The 23,756-nt window shown below is 46.1% G+C and overlaps 1 protein-coding gene across 3 annotated transcripts in view; it reads left to right on the plus strand.

Moving 5' to 3' along the window:
• The window catches only part of CA10 (carbonic anhydrase 10), a 540,464-nt gene extending 519,004 nt beyond the window's left edge, over positions 1-21,460 (plus strand). For 2 of the 3 annotated variants that reach the window (XM_027568021.1, XM_027568020.2), the window contains exons 7-10: positions 1,103-1,175; positions 15,417-15,571; positions 17,595-17,769; positions 20,143-20,295. In XM_027568021.1, coding sequence (XP_027423822.1) covers positions 1,103-1,175; positions 15,417-15,571; positions 17,595-17,769; positions 20,143-20,165 — 426 coding nt within the window. In that variant the 3' untranslated portion in view covers positions 20,166-20,295. Of the gene's footprint in view, positions 1-1,102; positions 1,176-15,416; positions 15,572-17,594; positions 17,770-20,142 lie in introns of all 3 variants that reach the window. The other variant, XM_027568019.2, reaches the window with a different exon arrangement.
• The last annotated feature ends 2,296 nt before the right edge of the window (positions 21,461-23,756 follow it).

Consider the following 23,756-nt stretch of genomic DNA (forward strand, 5'->3'; position numbering starts at 1 on the left):
ACTGAGATGAACCCATGTGCCTTGGAAAAGACTGAGTAGAAGGGAGGTTGTTAAGAAACAGTGTACACGGTTATGTGGGGGCACATCACAATCTCCAAATGGTGGTCCTCTGGCTTGAGCCCCTTGAACCTTGCCTTGTTCTCCCAAAGAAGGAATTTGGAGACCTGAGGGCATGGACACAAAATGGGAACTGATCCCTGGACATCTAGTACAATGTTTGGCCCCTAATAGGCACTTAGTAAATATTTATTGGATGTATGGGTGCATGGATAGATGGATGGATGGATGGATGGATGGATGGATGGATGGATGGATGGATGATTGGTTGACACAATGGCATGGCTTATGATATATTTGATTCTTTTAATAAGCAATTATATAAGGTTCTAAATTATTTCTTAGAGATTTTTTTTTCATCCCCTGATACCACTATTCTGGGTATTCTTTCTCTCTCACTGTCTAGGAATAACTGTCCCCTTCCTAAAATGTCACTCCCCACCCTTTACTTAAAACTCTTTGATGGTTCCTCATCCCTTCAGAATGAAGCTTAAATATCTTCCCATGACATTCAAAGCCTGATATGAGCTAGCCCCTGCCTACCTCTCTCGCCTCACCCTCCATCCTCACCCCATACCCTCAGTAACAGCTACGTGGAAGTACTTGCCGGAGCATAACTAGTTCTCACTCTCTCACGTCCATATGCACAGATCCTCTGGATGCAATTTTTTCCTTACGCTTCTTCCTTTCCACATTCTACCAGCAAAGCACCTTGTAGTTTCCACCCATCCTTCAAGACCCAGCTCACTCAGCTCCCCAGATTCCCCACGTGGGTGATCTTCCCCTAATATCATCATGCCTGCAACTCTATCATAGCAATCTTCACACTCTATTATAACCATTCATTTACTCACCTGTCTTCTTTCTCTAGACTAGGATTTCTTGAGAGTAGAGTGTGTGCATTTAATGTCTGAATTTCCAGCCACCATGCTGTTTGGCGCATGGTAGGCACTCAATGAATATGAATGAATAAGTGAATGCAAGGAGGCAGTATTTATTCCGAGATAGCACTGCCTAGTCATTAATATTTTCTTTTTTCTCCTAGGTTTCTGATTCATCAAACCCATTTCTTAATCGAATGCTCAACAGAGATACTATCACAAGAATAACATATAAAAGTAAGTTTGGTTCGATTTCCTATACAACAACTATTCTGTAAAGGTTAGTCCTGTCTGAAGGTAGCAAGCCAGAACTGATGATCTCAGAGGGCCTCTTTCAGCTTCATGATCCTTTAATTCTCTAGAAAGTCACTCTGGAGAGTCAGGGTTGGCTAAGAAACAGTTCATTTCAAAAGAATGTCCCCGCGGTGCCTTTGTCATCCACGCCTGTCTAAGGCAATAATGATTATTATGAGGATGGTCATCGTTATCTCATGGATTGGTAATGAGCTGGGGGACTCTACTAGCTGACAAACTCCACCATGTCAGCTAGCCACATTCGGGGCTTCGCCAGTTATATGATTGAAAAAGCATTCACCAGGTAGTTTGGATCCAACCTCAACATTTCCAGAGCTGGACCAAATCTCCCTCTCTGTGTCGCTGGGTCCCCCTTTTCAGGCTGAGGCATCTTTCTGCACTGCTATATGTGATCCACTGCTCTAGAGGACTCTGTCCATTTCTTTGGGTTTCCAGAGTGTTTTATCCCCAGAATCCTTAAGCAGAAAAGGGAGTGCTGTGCAAAGTTGAAAGGAGAAGAAGGAAAAAGGTGCTACTTCTCCCAAAGCAATCCCAGAAGTTGGGAAAGGCTTATTAGCTCATGCCAAGAGACAAAAGAAGTAGTACAAGGAAAAAAATATTTTTTAACTAATTAGGAGGGAGCAGGAAAGTGGGATTCAAGTCCCAACTTTGTCCTTAAGCAAGGAGCTTCTTCAATGTTAACTGTTTCTTCATCTGTAAAGTGAAGAAATTGAACTTCCAGTTTCTAGGGTCCGTCTGGGTCTGGGATTTTGAATTAAGCAATAGGTAAATAATGATTTCACCAAAGTAAAAAGCAGCATGCCAACATTCTTATACCCACACCCCCTCGGAGTGCCCTTCCGCCAATCGAGGAGCTCAGCTGTATCTGCTGCTTCTGCTCCCGGTGGCGATGGGGAAAAGAGTGAATGCCTTCAGGTCTCCTCTTGGACTGCTGGAGGGAGAGTATGGAGAACCCTTCCCTCCTTCCTTCCTTCATTCATTCAGAAAACATTTTCTGTACCCCTGCCCGTGACAAACACCAGGCGAGGCTCCCCAAACGTAAAGATGGCCTAACCCCAGCCCTCCCCACAAGGTGCTCACTGCCGAGTCACTTCCACATGAAAAGGTTGGGGTGTGGGGCGGTGAATGAACTTGGAGAATCCCAGGGCACCTCAATGGACATCACCTGAAAGAATCAGTTGTCTCCAAACCAGCGCACCCTTCCTCACCAAAGCCCCAGTGCACACTCGGGTTGCTCATCTAAGGAAGGCATTTCTGTCTCATGTGCAAATAGCACATTTTATAACTGCCCATAAAATATTATTAGTCTTTTTAACTTTTTTGATTAAAAAAGCATGAAAATTAAATAAAGTGTTTTCAAATCATCTCGAATTTGCTGTGTAGAGACTGTGAAAAGCCATGAAATCGCACATTAAGCCCCAACGCCCAGTCTAACAGATTGCCAGCTGCAGAGTCAATTGTTAATGGGACTTTCCTCCCCGCCCCACGCCCAACACGGGTCTGATTCACGTTAAGGGACGTGGCTGCTGCCGACCCACGGGGGTCCATGCTATGGAAGGGTGGCCTTCCTCAGGAACAGGTCCCAGTTCTGGTGCAAACAAGGGGCTGGAGAGCCAACACAGGTCTCGTTGGGACCAATGGCAGATGGCCATTTTTCGGCTGAGGGAAAGTCCAGCTTCATCTCTTTGGAATGAAGCGTCCATGCTGATTGCCGTCCCGTCAGCTCCATGGGAACCGAGAAGGACGCGCTTCGGCGATAGCTGAAGTGGGCAGCAGTGTGAAAACCCAAGACCTTCATTCAGCTGTTCGCTCACTCACTCCACAGATATTTATTGAGTGGCTCCTGGGTGCCACGAGCTAGATCAATAGAACAAGTTTTCTGTCCACAAGGTCCTCACTCTCTAGGTGGGGAGACAGATTGTAGTGCATTAGAGACATTTATGTAACAAGCACGATGTAAAAAACTCTAAAGAGAATTCTTTGGGATCACAGCAGATCTGCTTAGAATACATGGCAGGGTTGCACGAAGCGCGTGCCATTTCAGTAAGGACTGAAGAGATGAATAACTACCTGCTGGGGAGAGAGAGACATGAGGAGAGGGGGAGGGGGGAGGGGGAGGAAGGAGGAAGGCAGGCAGGAAGGAAGGCAGGAAGACAGGAAAGCAGGCAGGAAGGTAGGCCAGAAGGAGGGAAAAAGAGAGGGAAGGAGGGAGGACATTCCAAGCACAGGGAGCAACATCCAAGGTGAAGAGAGCATTACAAGGACTGTGAAGAGCTCAGGGGGAGAAACTCTGCCTTCCTCAGCAGTTCATTGCAGTGCCCATAGTATACACGACAACCATGGGTAGGGCCTGAATTAATGGAGGCATGAGTGGCCCCTGCCATAGCAGTGACAGGGACAGAGGGAGTGACAGGAAAGGTGGTTTGGGTCCAGATCTTGAAGGGTCTTGAAGCCTTCCAAGGAGTTTAGGCAGAAGCCTATTTGAAGAAATGCCCTAGAAATGCAAATGGAAGGCAGTGGGAGCAGCCCTTCTCCCTCAGTCATGGCCAAGGAAAAAGAAAAGGAATGAAAGCAAGACAAAGAGACCCCACATGGGGAGAGGTAACTGCTTTAGACCTCCTAATCGCAGTTATTTGTGCTCTTACACTCTGGGCAATAAGGGAGTTGTTCCCGGTAGCACCTTTATCACACACCGCAAGGATAATGATGGCCCTACCAGTGGGAATGGCCTCGACCCCGCTATGCCCAGGACACCATGGCTGAAAGGGATTGATTTGTTCAGCAGGAGAGCACCAGCACTCTTCCATCCGCTAAACTCCCCGAGGCAGCCAGCCTGTGGAAGATTGGCCTGGTGGCAAGTAGGGGATGTTCCTAGTGAATGGGAATCATGGATGGGAAACAAGCCCAGAAGCCTCCCCAGGGGAGACATCACTACCTGCTTGGGGGCATCTATCAGAGTCCCCTGCTTCCATACTTCTGAGTAAGAGTGAAAGAAATTGATCCCTGCCCCCAGGGCCACCCAACCACATTACCCAGGGACACCTGACCTGGACCCCCACCCACTCTGCTGCTACCCAGAATCCCACCCCAGCATAGCTTCAACTTGCCCCACTCACTTAGACATGGTACCTACTCTGCCACGTGCTGAGCATGAGGAGTAAGGAAGCAACACTGAGCACTTCCCACATCTCAGGCTTTGTGCTGATAGCTTTACCGGCAGCACCTTCCCTGGTGCTCACCTTCACTAGGCACCCACCTGGGGAAAGTACCCACCTTCAAAGTGGGTCTGATTGCTATCCCAATTTACATATGAGGAAACCGAGACCTGAAGAAGGGAAGCGATTTGGCAAGAACACCCATTTAGTAAGCAGCTGTATAAGTCAGCAACTTCTGCACAGCGAACAAGCATTCAATAGGAAGTACTGATTTCTCCCGTTGCAGCTGTGGGTCTATGGGTCAGTGAGGGCAGCTTGGCTCCACATGGCTGTTGCTTTTCTGGGATTGGGTAGATAGCCATGGCAAGCACTTCTCATGGTGGAGATCAGAAATACGTGATGTTCCGTAAGGCTTAAGCTTGAAACTCACAAACCGTCATTTCCATCCCCTCTTAACTGACCAAAGCAAGAGACATGGCCAAGCCCAATATCAAAATCCGCCCATGGAGGTGGGGGTGGGATGGGAGTGAACACTTCCTGACCAATAATCTAGACTTCCATAGTGAGAGAGCAAGGATTCAAGCACAGGTCCTCCTGGGAACTTTTCTGTGCCCCCATCTTCCCATCATGTTTCCTCTCTAGGGATAGAGAAAACCTTAGCTCCGAGGTCTTAAAATTAGTTGTAATGATGATACTTGTGCATTGCATGAAACTGGGCAGCATGCCTTTTTTCTTAATTCTAACTTCGGTTCAGTTTCAAGAGCCATCTCCTCGCTTTTTGCATTTGTTTGCGAAATGGAAGAGACAGAAACTAACCATAGAGCTGGTGGGCATGTTGAAAGTTCAGGTTCATCCTGTTCCAAGCTCTCTGCCACTCCTGCCTGTGCCTTGGCATGGAACCACTGGTGGGAATCAGCATCATCCAGAAGGACACAGTGGCACTGCCTTCACTACCTGAGAAGGTGTAGACTTTTGTTCCAGATGGGTCAATCCTCCCTATCAGTCTTTCTCTTGGAGGCCATTGTAATGAGAAATCAATCTAAGACTTTGAGCAGGGAATCTAAGATCTGCTAACAAGGATCACTGTGGTTGCATATTTGGAAAGAGGCTGTAGAGGGGCAAGGGTCAACGCTGGCAGATAATTGCAACCATCCCAATGATTCAACAATGTCAATCATGATCCCAGGCCAATGTGAAAGGGGCGGTGAGAAATGATGGGGTATATTTTGAAGGAAGAGCCACGAGATTTCTCAATAGATTGGATTTATGATGTGAAAGAAAGAGAGGAGTCAAGGATGACTGTAATGCTTTAGCCCAGGCATCTGGAGGGAAGACTCCCATCAGCGGAGCTGGGGAAAGCTGTGATGAAGCGTATTCGTGGGTGGGGAAGGGAATGAGAAGTTTCGAACGTGGTAAGCTTGAGATGTCTGTTGGGCATCCAAGAAGAGGTGAAGCGTGGGCAGTTGGATATATGAGTCTGGATTTGAGGAGAGAGAACTGCATATATAAATGTGGAAGTCACTGGGATCCAGATGGCATTTAAACCTGGGTGAAATCATGAGTGAGAATAAATAGAGGAGAGAGGCGGGACATTTCCTCATTTTTGAAAGAGCAGCTCAAATACCCGTACTTAGGATTGCAAATCATTTCTAAAGATATCTTTTAAATCCCACCCTGGAAGAGGCTCTTGCATGTCTGTCTCATCAACTAGCTGGAGAGGTACAGGTGAGTGGGAGCAAGCATGGAAGCATGGGGTGGAATCACCACAATGGTACCTAGTAGGTACACAGCCCATTTGCTTGAGGTGGTCACAGATTAGAGGACTAGGAGAAAAAGGAATTGTGCAAAATCATTCTATTGAGCCAGTTAAGAAAATCAATGCCAGGGAATCAGTAAAAGAAAACAAGAAGGAGAATCTTGCCAAAAGGACTGGAAATTTTGGAAGCCAGATACCACGGTGGTGAAACCACCGTACTCACGGAAAGCAATGTGCTCTAGCAAAGAGAGATGGAATGAAGCAGACCTGGGCTCCTGGCTCTACCACTTCCTTGGCTGTGTGACTTCAGGCAAGTTTCTTAACGACTCTGAAATCATGATTTACTCATCAGTAAAATGAGGATAATTATCCTGATATTGAGAGGGTTGGGGTCAGAATTAAGCAAGGCAATCAGTCAGTTGCCTAGACAATGCCTGGTATAAACGAGGTGTATTGTTTTGTGCGTTCCTAAATCGTCCAAAGGTGCATGGTGGTCAAATTCAGCTTCTTGAAGGGTGGGAGATAGGTCACTATAATGCCAAATAAAAACTGTTTGCGGTGAATACAATACTGGGCACACAATACGGCTTACTTTAAATAACGCACAGCTCCTGTCAATGAAGCCATGCAGTGGATAGTAATGGCCTAGTGAGGTTCTACTAGGCCTTGTAAGCTTAGATTTCATATGTCTGAGAAAATCTTATAAAACACTCTCACGAACCTGGACCGACAATGGAAAAGACCAGCCAGAATTAATTTCAGGCTGAATTTAGAAAGTCTTCTAAAGAAAATCCATTTTATTAAAGTTAAATTCCCCTTCAATAGACTGAGGGTCAAGACTGAAATCATGACATTGAAAAATGGATTTTCTGAATGGATTTCTGGAGGAGATATCAGTAACTTATGAAGTATTTTAATTTTTTAATGTGGTATATTGCAAGAATGCCAATATCTCTCCATTTTCCTTGTGTTAATTAGCAGCTACAGAGCTCCAGTTGCATGAAAGGTAACATTCTTATCATTTTAGTATCCACCTGACTTCATCGAGCTGGCGTTATTTTTTTTTTAAAGATTTTATGATATTTTCAAGGGTGAAACCAGTAACTAATGGAGTGCAAAGAGCCTTCTTAAATGGGGAACAGGGAGTACTTATTAGAACATTACATATAAATGCAGGCTTTCTTCCGATGTCGTCCTAGGACAGTGTTTCATTTCGGTGGTTTCATTCTCTTTCAATTTCACATACTCCGTTCATTTCATAGATTGTAAATACAGTGGTGAACTTCAGCCCAATAAGGATCCAAAAGATCCCAGATTTCAAATTTAAAAAGATCCTGCTATTGTCTTAATATATTCCGCCCAAGGAAATAAAAAAAGACACACAACCGAAGGCACTCAGAGGAGAGATTTTAAGCATGTTTTTGACACACAGTATGAGCCCCTTAAAACATTTTTTTTTCTGTCTCGCCTCTTTATAACTCTGCTCTGGGCCCCTGCCCTGACCCTGGCTAAAAGACGAATGCATCGGCAAGGACAGAGCAACTTGTAACTGCCTTATACCTCTCAGGTCCTTGGGAAGTGTTCTGGGCACCCGCTCCTCAGAGAGGTGCAGTGTTCAGTGTGACGAAGTATCACCGGGGAGTTGAAGCATATTGCTTCTGGTACCTTTCTCTATGCTTAATGGAACTTGTACTTTCATTTCAAAAGACTGGCTTTGGAAATGTTTTCACAGAATGAGAAATGTAGCAACCACTTGCCATGCTGCAATCTAAGTGCTAACTCCAGGAAGCGAGGGACAGGAAAGGAGGGGTTCCCTCCACGAATCCAATTCTGGGGGGTCCTGTTTTTCACCGATTGTTTGTATACAACAAAAAAAATCATCTTACTTTATTCTTTGGTAATTGCCTTTCTTCAATTCACTCGGATTTGCCTCGGATTACAAGAGGAAATGTCATTCCATATGAGAAAATTGCCAAATAGTTCCTTATTGATCAGAAGCCAGCCCGGTATCGATCTCTGGAACCGCCGTGTCGTTTGCTCATTGGAACTGCTCTCTCTGAACGGGAACTTCATAAGCAGGGAGCCAGGCGGTGTTACATCTCTCAGTGGTTCACATAAGTAAACACGACACATTTAACAGAGACTGCCATTGAAGCTCAGACCAAGGGAAAGATTCCCCCACTCTGCAGTCCTAGGCATGTCGTCATAGGACATTTTCTTACTAAAAAAAGGAAGAAGCGGGGCGCCTGGGTGGCTCAGTCAGTTAAGCATCTGCCTTCAGCTCAGGTCATGATATCAGGGTCCTGGGATTGAGCCCAGGGTCAGGCTCCCTGCTCAGTGGGGAGTCTGCTTCTCCCTCTCCCTTTACTCCTCCCCCCTGCTTGTTCTCTCTCTTTCTCCTTCTCTCTCTCTCTCTCTGTGTCAAATAAATAAATGAAATCTTAAAAAAAAAAAGAAAAAAATCAGCGTAAGGGTTGTATCCATCACTGAGAACTCAGTATAAGATAAATCACAGATTCAGCAAGAGCATGTCATAAAATTAAAAGCACACATCTGTCAACTTCTCCAGTCCTTTGAAAGAATAAAATCGGGTACCAGCTGCACCTAACTGTTCTATCCCTGGTGATTCTCCCAGGGGTCTTCCCGTACTATAGAGATGTAGCCAACACATAAAGAATTATAGAAGGTGGACGGACCGAGGATAAATATGTCTACAGAAGCTTGTTTATGTTGAAGGATGTTTGGGGGTCCATGGACTTTTTTCACCTGAAGATGACTTGAGCAATTATCCAGAATAGTCTGGTGCCCACAGTAAGAGGTTACGGGACTTAGCTGCGAAGGAAGAGGAAAGTTCCTGGCAAAACCACAACTGGAACTTAGACTCAGATTAAGATTCGTGGTTGAAGTCCAGGGCTTTGCCCCCTCTAAGCTACATTCTCATATGACAGTTGGATAATTCAAAGATAGGTGGATGGAAAGATGATAAGAAAAGATAAGGCAGAAAAATGGAGAAAATAAGAAAAAAGAAAACCTCTCTTTAAACATGAAAATTTATTTGAACTTCTTCCTTTCAATAAATATCCTTCAACCAAACGGACCACCCCCACTGGCCTCTGAGCTTCCCCTCAAATCTGTATCTCTCTATCCACAAACAACTCTGACCTCTAGATCTTTGCCATCCTTACTGATGAATGTATCGATCCATGAGAGTTTGGTGAGCAGAACCCACCACCCAGCACATTCGTTCTTAGCCTCCTTTCTGTCTCAGAGCCCAGAGGATAATGGTGACATGCACACACTGATGGTTTTCCGCTGGTGGCTGCACAGACAGTGGAAGTGGGTCATACTTCGTTCCTGACCTGGTCAGTCATGGAACCCACCCCAGTGTTCCTTGACCCCAGGGCTGGAAACCGCGGGGTTTGCCCATATTCTTTTCTTGGCTTCCATGGCCTTTATTCCGCCAAATACACCAAGCAAGTCTCCATGGGGAGAATAGAAGATGTAAAAAGGTGGCCTGTGGTTCTCAAATTCCAATCCCTAAAAGCTGGAACACTGACTTAATGGCAGCCCGAGGCAGAGTGTGGGGAACCGTGAAGACAGACATTACACCAATTTCAGCAATGTAAATACAGCAGTGTAAGTGTTTGGTGTAGTAACACGGTGATGCCAGACGGAGACAGGCACCAGTCTCACTCCTGCCCTGATATCTGGGGGGGAGAGGGGGCTCTATTTGGGGAGAGGAGTGGCCAATATGTATTTAAGCTAGTGGTACGGACTGGAGCCTCAGAGATCTTTCCCCATCACCTGACAAATGATGTTTCCTCTTCTTCCTTTAGTTTCTGCCCAGCACCATCACCAGGTGGAGCTGCTGGGCAGAAACTGTCTTACTGATCATCCAATCAATGTTCCTTGAACACCCAGTACATGGTGGGCCCCAGGCGGAAGCCTAGGGATTCAGAGATCAAAGACAGAAGCCCTTCTCCCAAAAGCTCGCAGGGTGGCGGGGACATTTAAATAGTAAGTTATTATTGGCAAGCTGATTCAACAAATATGATGAGAAAGGAAGACACTAACCCAGCTGGAGCGAGCCAGGAGACCTCAGGGAGGTCAAGCAGAGCCTATCCCAGGGAAGAGGTCATCCTGGAGTTCCGTTTGATAAACCCATCATAAGTTGAAAATATCCTAGGTGAGGGGCACCTGGGTGGCTCAGTCATTAAGCATCTGCCTTCGGCTCAGGTCATGATCCCAGGGTCCTGGGATCGAGCCCCACATCGGGCTCCCTGCTCAGTGGGAGGCCTGCTTCTCTCTTTCCCACTCCCCCTAGTTGTTGTGTTCCCTCTCTCGCTGTGTCTCTCTCTGTCAAATAAACAAATAAAATCTTTTTTAAAAAAACAAAATATCTTAGGTGAAAAATGCACTTAATACACCTCACCTACTGAACATCATAGCTCAGCCTGGCTGACCTTACACGTGTTCAGAGCACTTCCATTAGCCTACAGTTAGGCAAAATCATCTAACACACAGCCTATTTTATAATGAAGTGTTGATTATCTCATGTAATTTATTGAATACTGCGCTGAAAGTGAGAAACAGAATGTAGATGGTTGTGCGTGGGTACAGAATGGCTGGAGGTTACCGGCTGTGACCCCTCACGATCCAGGGGCTGACAGGGAGGCTCAGCTCGTTGCCCGGCCTCACGGAAGAAGATCCTACCACCTATTGCTGGCCTGGGAAAAGATGCCAAATTTGCAACTTAGAGTATGAGTTCTACTGAATGAGTATTGCTTTCACACCAATATAAAGTTGAAAAATCATAAATTGAATTATCCTGAGTTGGGGAACCATCTGTACTTGAAAAGTGTGATCTTATTTGTTCTTCAAACAACTCGGAGGCAAGTACTCTGTCTCAGGTTGGGCTGCTTTCACAAACTACATTGATGGGTGGCTTACAAGCTACAGACGCTTACTTCTGACAGTTCCAGAGGCTGAAATTCTGAGATCAGGATGCCAGTATGGGTGGGTTCTGGCGAGGGCCCTCTCCTGGGTTACAGAAATCTTGTTGAATCTTCACAAGGATGAAGGGGTGAGAGCACTCTCTGGGGTCCCTTTTATAAGGGTGCTAATCCCGTTCATGAGGGCTCCATCCTCGTATCTAATTATCTCCCCAAAGCCCTGCCTCCTAATACTGTCACCTAAGGGGTTAAGACTTCAACATATGAATTCTGGGGGGACATATACATTCAGTCCTATGGCTACCCCAACCATCTGCATACTACAGATGTGGAAACTGAGGCTCACGCTGTTACTTGCACACACAAAGTCACACGGAAGGTGAGCAGCAGCTTCAGCATTCGAACTCAGGTCTGAGTCCAATGCTCACACTCTTCACACTGGGTCTTTCCAAGTTCTGGAGCGTAAGGAAACAAAAAAGGCAAAAAGGTGGAGCACCTGGCTGGTTCAGTCGGTGGAGCACGTAACTCTTGATCTCAGGGTTGTGAGTTCGAGCCCCACATTGGGTGTAGAGATTACTTACAAATAAAATCTTGAAGAAGAAGAAGAAGAAGAAGAAGAAGAAGAAGAAGAAGAAGAAGAAGAAGAAGAAGAAGAAGAAGAAGAAGAAGAAGAAGAAGAAGAAAGGAGGAGAAGGAAGAAGAAGGAGAAGGGCAAAAGGTGAAGTGTAAAACCAAGTGGTGAGTGAGGATCGCGGGAGGGTGGAACTGCTCTCAAGCTACCCGAGTTCCCCGATGGAGCACTGCATCTCTCAGGGGACGTGGGCGAAGAGGAATCTCCCAGCAGGACCCCAGCAGGTGGTGTCTGGGATACGGGCACAGCAGTGTTTTGGGAGCATGCTGTTACCCTACTGTGTGGGTTACATCCCCGAACATAGCATCTTGCTCCTCGCCTGCCCCTCCCCCACCACCCACACACACCAACACTTGCCTCGAATATGGATGCAACACAGAGGCTGCTTCTGGTTTCAGAGAAACAGAAGTGTTCTTTTCCTTTATTCCAGTCATGCCTGGAATGCCCCTCGCTCCACCACCTCCTTCCTTCCCTCCTCCCCACCGCCCCAAATAAAATAAAATACAATAATAGCAGCATGCTAGAGTACCCAATATGCTCTGCGTGCAAGCTTGGTTAAACAAATCACATTGACCTTTAATAAAGATGTGCAAGATGCTTCCTTCTCTCATTCAATATGTTAATCTTTGGGCCAAAGCGCCGTGAGAACAGGCACCATTAAGTGCAGATCTGATCTTGCTACTCTCCTGCTCTAAACCCTTCAGTGGCTTCGCATTGCCTACAGGAGGAAGCCCCAACTCCCAACAGCGCAGAGAAGGACCTCCCGGGTGTGGCCTGTGCCCACTGCCGGCTTCATTTCACACAACACCCCTCCCCCCAACCCCTGCAGCTCCCCAGCACCACTCCGACCCCTAGCCCACATGCATCTCTCTCTCCATCCTCAGTTCTTTCCCTGGCAGAAATGTCTATGGTGCCCTTGACAGCCACCTGCTGCCAGCCACACACTGATTACCTCCTGTCGTTCAAAATGCAGTTCAGGTCAGCTCCTCGATTAATACTCTCCTGAGTGCCACCCCCAGGCAGAAATGACAACCTCTCAATGTACCCAGTGCAGATCCATGTCACTGTCTCTGGCTCCTTGCTGCATTCATTTAATTACATCCTGCTCACCTATACCTAGCATTGTGCTTGACACATATTAGGGGCTTAAGAAACAGAGCCACATGATGGCTATTCAACAGAAGCTTATTGTGTTGATGTCTGACGTGACTCCCAAGGAGCATCACGTTGGTGTGTGCTCTGGACACCGTGGCTTTGTCAGGGAAGTATCTGACCCCACAGGCCAGAGTGCGGACCCCCAGGGCAGCCATATGCCAATCACGGCGTCTCTCCTGGGCTTGTCTGGATTCCCTGGTCTTTGGATGGGAGGGTGGACACATGTAATGCAAATTGAAAGAAAGACCTTCCTCCTAGCGCTGGCCTCCAAATTCAGCTTGACCACTCTGTCCGCCTCTATGGTCATTTTGTGGACATAGCTCTGGAGATGTTCAGGTCCCCCCTCGGGGTGGTCCGAGGCCAGGAGGAGGAGTTGAGGATGGAGCAGGCAGACAGCGGTTTTATTTACATCATTCCAAACAACTGGATCAGTTGATTTGTTCTTAATTCCGTTGACGAGTGAAGGAGCACTGAAATTCAAGTTCCCTTGGCAGAGATGGTTCTTTTTTATCAGAGAAACTTGAGTGAGCAATTTCTGGAGGAAGAGATGGGAAAGGAAGGGGGCCTGTGCCCAGGAATATGGATTAGCCTCCCTGATGCTCAGGATCGGAAGGTCAGAACAGGCCTGGCCAAGGTACACTCATTACCACCTGATAGGAGAGCTTGCATTTATTAATTTGGCTGTTTTTGTCTGTCTCTTCAATAGAATGAGGGTGGGCACCGCATTTATCTTGTTCACTGCTCTCTCCCCAGACCCTACCTAATCCTAGGCCCAGCACAAACTGGTGCTTACTGAACATCTGTTGAGTGAATGAATGACTCTGGGCTGGAAGTCGGGAGAACTGGTCCCACTCTGTAGTCACCAGCCAGCTCTTGACCTTTGGCAGGTTACTCTGCCTCTCTGATCTTGTCAATGGGGATGTTATTATCTGCCTGACCAATCTTATAGGTCATTGTGGGGTTCCAGCTGTATGTGAATGTCCTTTTATACCATTATACGGGCACAGTCCTAAACCTGAGAGGTTACGTCAACTGCTGAAGAGTTAGTCCTTTCCCACTGGGAGTTGGAAACATGGATGAGAGAATCTAGGAGGACTGGAGGAGCCAGGCTCTTCCCTCCACCTGCCAGGCACTGGGTTCCCTGGGCCTCCTGGACCGACAACAGTGGTAGACACTCATGACAAGATCCCCAGACACTTACATCTGGAGTCACCAGCTACAGAGGGCAATGGAAGCCATGGATGTAGGTGGGCTTCTCACTGCAGAGTGAGGAAGGAAAAAAAAAAAGCCTTGGACTTGTCCCCAGTAAATGTCAACACTAAGAGAAGCAGGTGGAGAATCAACAGAACCTGAGAAAGAATGGCCAGAAAAATAGGAATACCAAGCACTGTGTTTTGGAAGCCAGGAGAAGAGAGGAAGAGTGTGCAGAAAGAAGGGGAGGGGTCCTAGGGAAAGGAGGAGGGTGAGAGAGGGTCATTGGAATTTGTGGGTGTTTGAAAACTTCAGTACATTACAGCGTTTACAGAAATACAACCAGTGCATTGAATTTAAAAATCAGAATGAAATAGACCAAACTGCTCCTGGCCACTGTTTCAGATGACTGAGGTATTGATTATCCTCTTGTTGTCTCTCTTTTTTCTATATAGTCTGATATGTACTTATGTCACTCTCATACTTGAAAAAGCACATTTAATAGTAAAATGCATATGAATGTGACTATCTCAAGTAGGTGTAAAAAGAGAAAAGGCTGTGTACATGGGCGCAATAGGGAAGAGACCCACAAAAATGAAATCAGCTGTTGGACTTAACTGTTGAATCTCATGGTAAATTTGGCCTGATTTGCTTTTCTTTTTAAAAGTGTTTTCTTAATGTTCTTTTAATTAAACAATGTTAATAAATAAGAATGGCGACCAGGCAATGTTTCAATCAGCCCTGAAGCCTTTAATTGAGTATTTCATTATGACTCTAACGCTATGGGTCTAGGTCTCAGGGACCATAAGCAAGGACTTGGTTCATTCTTGTGCCCTCGTGGTAGACCACACTTCTGTTTGCCAATATTCCGTGCCCCGTCCTGCCAGAGAAATGTGCTTCCTTGAATCCCTGATGTCAGCCTTGGCCATGTTACCTTTTCGGCTACCAAAATGTGAGAAGTGACATGTGCCCCTGCTGGGATGGGAGAGTTAAGAGCCAACATATGCTTCATCTCGGTTGCTTTCTCTCATTGCTACTCATAAGGGTCTAGATAGCAGCTGCCATCAGGGCCTGAGTCCCAGAGTGTGGACGATGATGACATGGAGGAAGCTCCCAGTCAACCTAGGGTTAACGTGTATGTGGGCAAGAAATAAGCCTTTGTTGTTGAAAATAACTGAGATTGGGGCGGGGGCGTGGTGCTCATTTTTGTAGCCTATCCTGCAGATATGGTCTTCTGAAGTCTGAAAAGAAAAGAAATTGTCGGCAACCCCAGCACGTTCTCAAGAAACCTAACTCTTAAGTCTTTCTTATTTCCTTCTCTAGATGATGCATATTTACTACAGGGACTTAATATAGAGGAACTATATCCAGAGACCTCTAGTTTCATTACGTATGATGGGTCGATGACTATCCCACCCTGCTATGAGACGGCAAGTTGGATAATAATGAACAAACCTGTCTATATAACCAGGATGCAGGTGAGCTTTTCTGCGGTCTTTCAGCTAATGGGGAAGATGATGTCAAGACTGGCTGGGTTTATGGAGTGCCGATTGATTAGTTTGCTAGGACTGCTTTGACAAAATGTAACATAAACTCTGTGGCTTAAGCAGCAGAAACGTACTGGCTCACAGCTCTGGAGGCTATAAATCTAAGATCAAGGTGTCAGCAGGGTTGGCCCCTTCTGAGGATGTAAGGAAGAATCTGTTCCACACCCGTCCTTCTGGTGGTAGCCAGGAATCTCTGGTGTTGCTTGGCTCCTAGAAGCACTGCCCACTCTGCCTCCATCTTTATGTGGCGTTCTTCCCCTGCATCTTTGCCCAAATCCCTTTTTTGATAAGGACACCTGTGTCACCCTGAATTAGGGCCCACCCCAAAGACCTCATCTTAACTAATTACACCTGTGATGACCCTATTTCCAAATCAGGTCACATTCTGAGGTACTGGGGGTTAGGACTTCCATTTATGAATTCTGGGGGTCCACAATTGAAATCACCACACCTATGTTTGAAAAACCAGCATCTGAAAAGGCTTAGCATGAACAAATTGTAGAAGCATCCCACGTGTCTGAATGAGAAAAGAGAGCAAGGTCAGTTCCCAAAGTGTGCACTACAGTCATTATGTTCAAACAGCAAGTGAGCAAAATGGATGGTGTGTCCAAAAATGTTTGAAAAGGCTGGATTTTAAAAAAAGTTAAATAGAGGCCTCTGGGTGGCTCAGGCGGTTAAGCATCCAACTCTAGATCTCAGCCCAGATCTTGATCTCACCATCGTGAGTTCAAGCCCCATGTTGGGTTGGGCTCCATGCTGACTGTGGAGCCTACATTTTAAATAAATAAATAAATAAATAAATAAATAAATAAATAAATAAATAAATAGATCTCCTTACTGGGAAACTTGTCAGGGCCTTTAAATTGATAATATATGTGTCAGTCTCCAAGAAGAGGCATGGGATGTTGAGCATTTCACAAACTGTTGACACGTGAAGTATTTTTAGAGCATCTCACAGGGCTAGTATGCCCTTGAACTACCTGAGAACCAGGTCTGAGCACTGGGTGTGAGCTTTGCCAATGGCTTTCTGTGCAGTCCCACAGCTGTCACCCCCACTATGTGAAATGAAAGTTCCTCTCCTTTATAACAAGGGGGGTAAGTCACGTCTGCTCCAGTTCCGACATTCTAAGATCGTCTATAAAACTCAAAAGGAAGATGAGCAAAGGAAGCAGAATCCAATCTCCTTGACAGGATATGTACTCATGACCCAACAGTCTGAAGCATTTGAAGTCTCCAGTCCTATCTGTGTTGATTGGGATTCTTTTGGTGACAAGCCACCCCCTCCAGATACCTCACTTAGAAAAAAGGAGGTATTCGAGAAATATGGGGGCATCCTATGGAAGTTGAGATCAGAAATTGATGTCCAGAATTCACAGGAAGTCTGTCCTCTCTGTTCTCTTTCACTTCTTATTGCACATTCTCTTTGTCCTCCTTTCCTGTTAAAAACAGTCCTGGGCTGGAACATGGCAGAAAACCTTTAGTCCAGCCGCCCCGTCCCCGTAGTCACAGAAAAGCAACCAAATTGATCCAGCTTAATTTAGCTCTGACCCCTGGAACAACCACTACGGTGTGGATAACACCCATGGCGGGGAATAATTTCCTGAATTATTGGAAATTCTGGAACCATGAGGTGTCAGAGGAAAAAGGGACCCTGGAGAACAACCAGATGGATTTCCTCCTTTGACAGATGGCATGTTTGAGCTTAAGAGAGAGCAAAGGACGTGCTCAGAGACATGCGTGACCTGGTGAGGTAGAAGCCTGGCTCACTCCGTGCACGGAGGCATCAGGAGGCCTGCAGCACACCCGAATCCATGAAACGGGTCTCTGCAGCGCTCACGTGTGCCCTGTCCCAGATAGCCAGGACCACCTGGCTTGGACACAGTCTACGCAGTCCGACATGCTCCCTAGCGCAGTTAGGAGGGTAGGTGGGACTGAGCTGTGTCTCTCCCCGCAGATGCATTCCTTACGCCTGCTCAGCCAGAATCAGCCGTCTCAGATCTTTCTGAGCATGAGTGACAACTTCAGGCCTGTGCAGCCGCTCAGCAACCGCTGCATCCGCACCAACATCAACTTCAGTTTACAGGGGAAGGACTGTCCGAACAACCGAGCCCAGAAGCTTCAGTATAGAGGTGGGTGTGCTGGCTTGGAGGGCAGCGGGCCCCCGCCAGGGCTCAGTCGTCTTATTAGAATTGGGATCACAAATGACAGTGAGACCACCCCCTTCCATTTGTATGGTGCTTTCCTGTTGGTAAAACCTCTGTAGCATTCGAGATAGACAGAGATAGAAATAGACATACGGAGACAGAGATGGGGGAGGGGGTGTCAAATATTCAAATCCCTTCCAGTTCAAGCAAGAGGGCATTGAAAAAAAAAGGAGGAGGGGAGGGAGGAAGAAAGGAAGGAAGGGAGGGAGGGAGGGAGGGAGTGGGGGGAGGGAGGAAGTTTTATTGGAGCCCAAGTTAGGACAGCTGCCTAGGATACACAGTCTTCACAAGGAAGAAAGTGCTCCCATGAAAGAATATTTGGCTAGGGTTCTATACATATTTTTTGCAGAAATAGTTCCAAATCATTACACTAAGGACATTTCAGAAAGTTGCAGACCTCATCTCAGGCCTCTAGTATATACAGCACATGACTTTAAACTGATGGGAGCCAGGGAGGTATTTTCCTTTTTCTTTTTCTTTAAGTTTTTATTTAAATTCCAGTTAGTTAACATACAGTGTGATATTAGTTTCAGGTGTACAGTGTAGTGATTCAACACTTCCATACATCAGCCGGTGCTCATCACAACAGATGTACCCCTTCATCCCCATCACCTAGTTTACCGAAAACCCCCTGCCCTCTAGTAACCATCAGTGTGTTCTCGGTACTTAAAGACTCTGTTTCTTGGTTTGCCTCTTTCTCTTTCTCTTTTTTCCCTTTGTTCATTTGTTTTGTTTCTTAAATTCCATATATGAGTGAAATCATATGGTATTTGTCTTTCTCTGACTTATTTCGCTTAGCATAAGACAGCAGTTTTATTGCCATTTTACCCAAGGGCCCAGAGAGGCTGATTTTCCAATGTCATCTGTTAGAACAGGACAGCTAGAAGCATTCAAGCTTTTAGCTATGTGCACAATGGACTCTCACCCCCTTTCTCCCAAAAGGGGAGCAAATACTCTGGATGCCAGGCCATTGGGATCCAATGAGGTAACATGTGTGGGCACATCTTTTTCCGGTGCTATGTCCCTAGAGGTGACTATTATCCCTACTAAAGGAGACATTTAAGATGACTCCTGCCTCCAGTAACCCTCTCGTCCACATCCATCTCTCTCTCTCTCTTCCTACACACGCTAAGTGTCTGTTGATCGTTGTGGTAAACCCTCAACATAGAAAGGAAGATGGAGGCAAAACGGAGTCATGGAGATGTCTTCAACAAGGAATCCACACACCTGAGCTCCTGGCTTGGTTCTGTCACTACCAAGCCAGGTAAACCCAGCCACCTCATTTCCCCTCTGGACCTGTCTTCTTTCATGACAGTCTCTATACCATCAACTTCATGACTCGTGAGGAGCAAATGAGAGCCTAGATGGGGAAGTCCTTTGTAGCAATAACATGCCGCCCTAATATGGGGGCTATGGATGTTACCAGGCAGCTGCCCCTTAGTCCCCCAACTTCATCTCTCCTACTTCCCCTGCATCTCCTTCTTTCTTTTTCCTCTGTCAGACACATGCAAAGTGTCAAAACTATAATTTTCTGTTCCCTTCCAGCCAGAACTACCAGAAAAATACTCCATTCATTGAGCCTTCCCTTTATTCAACACATAGTTATGACGCACCTACTGTGTGCCAGGCACTTAGCTAAGTGATGGGAATACAGTGGTGATGAAGACAGGTAGGGCCCCATCCATGCAGAGCTTATAGTCTAGAGCAGGGGTGGCAAACTTTTTCTGTAAGGGCCAATTGGTAAATACTTTAGGCTTTTGAGTCATATAGTCTCTGCTACACTCTTATGTTGTAGAGTGAAAGCAGCCATAGGTAATATGTAAATGAATGGGTGTGGCCATGTTCCAATAAAACTTTACAGACAAAAACAGATCACAGGCTGTATTTGGCCTGTGGGCTGTCATTTGCCCAACCCTCATCTAGAGCACTGCCATCCACTGGAACTTTCTGCAACTCTGGAAATGTTCTATATCTACCTTGTTTGGTATGGTAGCTACTAGCCACATGTGGCTATCCGACATTTGAAGTGTGGCTAGCACAACAATGCAACTAAATTTTTAGTTTTCATTTTAATTAATTGAATTTATGGTAGCCGCATGTGACTGGTAACAACCCTATGGGACAGCTCGGGCTAGAGGTTTATGAGGAAGCAGAGGGGGAGGTTGGGATACATACATATAATTTACGGAACCGTCCCTTCCCCTTTGGAGTAAGGCCCCCAAACTTTGTGTGCATTAATTCAACTATGCCTCGTTTTGTGTTGTTTGTGTGTGTGTTTTCCTTTCTCTCTCTTTCCAGTAAATGAATGGCTCCTCAAGTAGGGAACGAGACCAAGAAGAATCTCAAGAAGAAATGCTACAACTGTGAATTGATGTAACCTAGAATGCCCCCTTCTTTCTTCTCTCTCCCTCTCTCCCTCAAGCCTCATTCACTCTTTGGATTGGCCCTTTCTTCATGAAAAGTGTCTGCAAAACCATGGCAGAGGAACACATCTCTTCCACACACTCACCGACACACACACACACACACACACACACACAAGCACTCGCACACACATGTGAACACATGCAAACAGATCTACACACAGACACACTCAACATGGCCTTCAAGATGGGAAGTCAAGTTTCAGAAAAAACAGGCTCATTCATAAGAGGTCTTAGAAGAAAATAACCAGTTAGCCTGATTACAATTTTGATACTGTTTTCCTGAACTAATAAATCTACCCAATGAGACTTTTCAGCGTTTGTACATACAAAATTCTTCCAAAAGAGAGAGAGGAGAAAACACAGCTCCGACAGCATCAAGCAGACTTTGTTCTTGGCATCAAGTTATCTCGGGTGGTGTCCTAGGATCCTCTGAGGGTGCTGGTGACAGGTGAACCAAGACAAAGTTGGCCAAGGACACTTATTTCTAGATTATGATTCTTCTGTTTACTCAAAAAAAATTCAAAAAGCAAAGGACAGACCTTGAAGAGATACACATTGTATATATATCACTGCAGACTATAAAGAAATGGAATTATTTCCCCTTTGTCGCATATCTGTAGTAGGATTTGCCAAGATCATAACTGATCCATTTGCTGTTTCTTGTTTTCCAAAGGTCATACATTGTGTTTGGTTATTGTTAACAGCTCAATAAATGTGTTTAACAAGTTAATTTCATTTTTTCCGCCTTTGGTCTGTTCTCCTTCCTTACAGGTGAAGCCCTGACTCCATTGCAACTGCATTCTTTGATTTCACTTGTTCCTTCATCTATGTGTTCTGTTCATTTGCAGCCAGTTTTGACTGAGTTTGTGGCAATCAGGAATGCATTTGCTAAGCAAGTATAACTTTAATTCCACTCCATGGCTCGATCATTCATACAAAGTGAGCTTCAGCCTGAGATAGCAGGCGACAGATTTCTTGCATTTCAAAACTGCCATCCCCCTACCCCACTGTGATGCTCCCTTGAAGGAATGCACTTTGCCTTGTAAATTCCTGGGAAGGGGGTGTCTTTTCTCTCCAGGTGCAGCCGGATCTCACAAAATACAAACGAATGCCTTTCTTTCCTTGTTTATAATGGTCACTCACTGTGTTTGATTACTGTCAAGAAACCAATAAACGTGTTTAACAAGTTAGCCAGTACCCATGTCTGAGTTTATTGAGGAGGAGGACGCTCCCTGCTGAAGCCTCAGGGTCCTGCTGCGTCCACGAGCCATGGCATTGTGACTGGTAGGGCTGCTGAGCCACCGGAGCCACCCGGCTGGCCGTTCCCAGAGCCGGCTAATTAATACCCTGGTGAGAAAACATATAGGCTCGGCTGCTGGAAGGGAAGATTTGGTTGTTCGTTCAGTGGCCAAATTAAAAATAACTTTCATCTCTCCTTCCTGTCACAGTCCGCAGAAAGAGGGAAGCACACAGGCAGGCAGGGTCTGTGCAAATGGGAAACTTCAGCCAAGTGACACGTTAACCATACTGACGATGAAAAAGAAAAATGATCAAACAGCCAAATACTTCATATTTGAAATAATAAAAATTGAAGTGTTTTCACTTTTTGCACCAATGTGAGTTAGATGATGGCCTTAGCCATGACGCCCTAGGAGCCAGTTCTGAGCAATTGTATTTTTGCAGAAAACAAGGTCTGCAAAAGTTCAAGGTAGACAGGGGACAGACTTCCTCTGTGTGGCTTGCGGCTTTCTCTCTCAGACAGAATCTTCCTGAACCTGCAAAGGCAGGCAGCAGTGTAGTACAGTGGCTGAAGAATATTGGTAAATCAACCAAACCTGGCTTCAAATCTTCACTCTGCCACTTGCCTGCTTGCTGTGTGATCCTGGGCAAGTGGCTTTACTTCTCTGATCTGGGCATCGAGGATGCTAATAACTGCCTCTGTGAGTTGTGAGGCTTGAATGGAACACAGCTACTTAAAATAGCCAGCCCAGTACCAGTGACAGTTCTGCATGTGGTGCCTGTGGGTCATGTGTGCGGCTCACCTGGCAGTGTTTATGTGGACCATACCACACCTCCCTCTCCAGGAAGGGCTTAGCACTAATCACAACAAAGCCATCAATTAATATCAAACGAGAGTAATAGATACCCAGCAGTCTGCACATAGGTATATGCCTGACTCGTGTCGGGGCACAGAGCAAGGAGCCCCAGTGAGAAAGGAAGGCAGGGGCCCGGTGTCTAGGCTCTGTTCTGTTACTAGCATCCTCTGTGATGCAAATCAATTCCCCACCGGGGGACAGTGTCCTTATCTAGAAATAACCTGGACTCGATGACCTCCCATGGCCTAAGATCATTCCCTAACTCCATCTCTCATTCAGTTCTCAGTCCAGGGAGAACAGAAGAAAACCCAGGCCCACACCCCTGGGGCCCCTTGGCATGGGCAGAATTTCACTCTGGCCAACCAGAACTGGAAATGGAGAGAATGAGCCAGTCTCTCACCTTCTGGGCCAATCCTGAATGTGCCTTCTCCCCATTCCCTGCGTGGCCCAAACTATAAAATGGAAATCGGGGCACTTTGCCCTCAAACCATGTGAAAGTAATAAAGATTTACTAGATTTCTACCACTCTAAGAAAAAAAATAGAACTTTTAAACATATCAAAAAGTCCCTGAGAGTTGACCTGGTAAAGCCATTAAGGAACAAAAATCCATTTCTCCATGTGATGTGCATGGGTGTTCAGAAAGGGGGTGGCCACAGCTTGGCCTGCAGAGCTGCAGGCTGACATGGGCATCCTGTCCACCTGCAGGGACATGCATGCCGTGCCTCAGTTCCCTCCTCAGCAAAATGGGGAGGGGAAGTAAATATACGCAGAAGAGAACGCTGGGCAAATTGCATGAGGAAAGGGGAAGACAGAGCAGGGAGATCCCCAGTGCTCCACTCAAGGACACGCTTTGTGGTTTCCAACACGATTTAGAGCCCAGTTCCCACCTCCCTTGGTAGCAGTTTGGTTTCCATGGTGACACCAGGACAACCACCACTGGCTGCACTAGATGGGTCTGGAATGTGACTAATGTGGAGTTTGGGCAGGAGGACAGGCCTCCATCTGAAGGACCTGCTCAGAGAAAGGCTCCCCTTGTAAGGTGGATCCATGGGAGCCCAGAGGCCAGCCTGATCTAAAGGCTCTTCCCGTTTCAGAATCACATCCCAATCTCTTTGCGCCGTCACTGTTTGGGATGGTCTGAGAATGTTTTCCGGCCCCCTGCTCCTGGCCCAGATCTTCAGTTAACAGGTCTAGCGTTTGGATAACAAATCTCCCTGTTTTAAATAAAAGAAGTATCAGCGTTTGAAATAAGGGCTTGACACCAACCTTCCAAAACCCACCCCAGGTCATCAGTCCTGATTACTCAGATCGTAGGTAATGTTTCCAAGACTTCAGACCATCACGAACAAACAAAAACAAGTGGTGAGTCAGGAGACCAGACGTTCAGAA

The sequence above is a fragment of the Zalophus californianus genome, chromosome 16 (genome assembly GCF_009762305.2).
Source record: "Zalophus californianus isolate mZalCal1 chromosome 16, mZalCal1.pri.v2, whole genome shotgun sequence".
NCBI lineage: Eukaryota > Metazoa > Chordata > Mammalia > Carnivora > Otariidae > Zalophus > Zalophus californianus.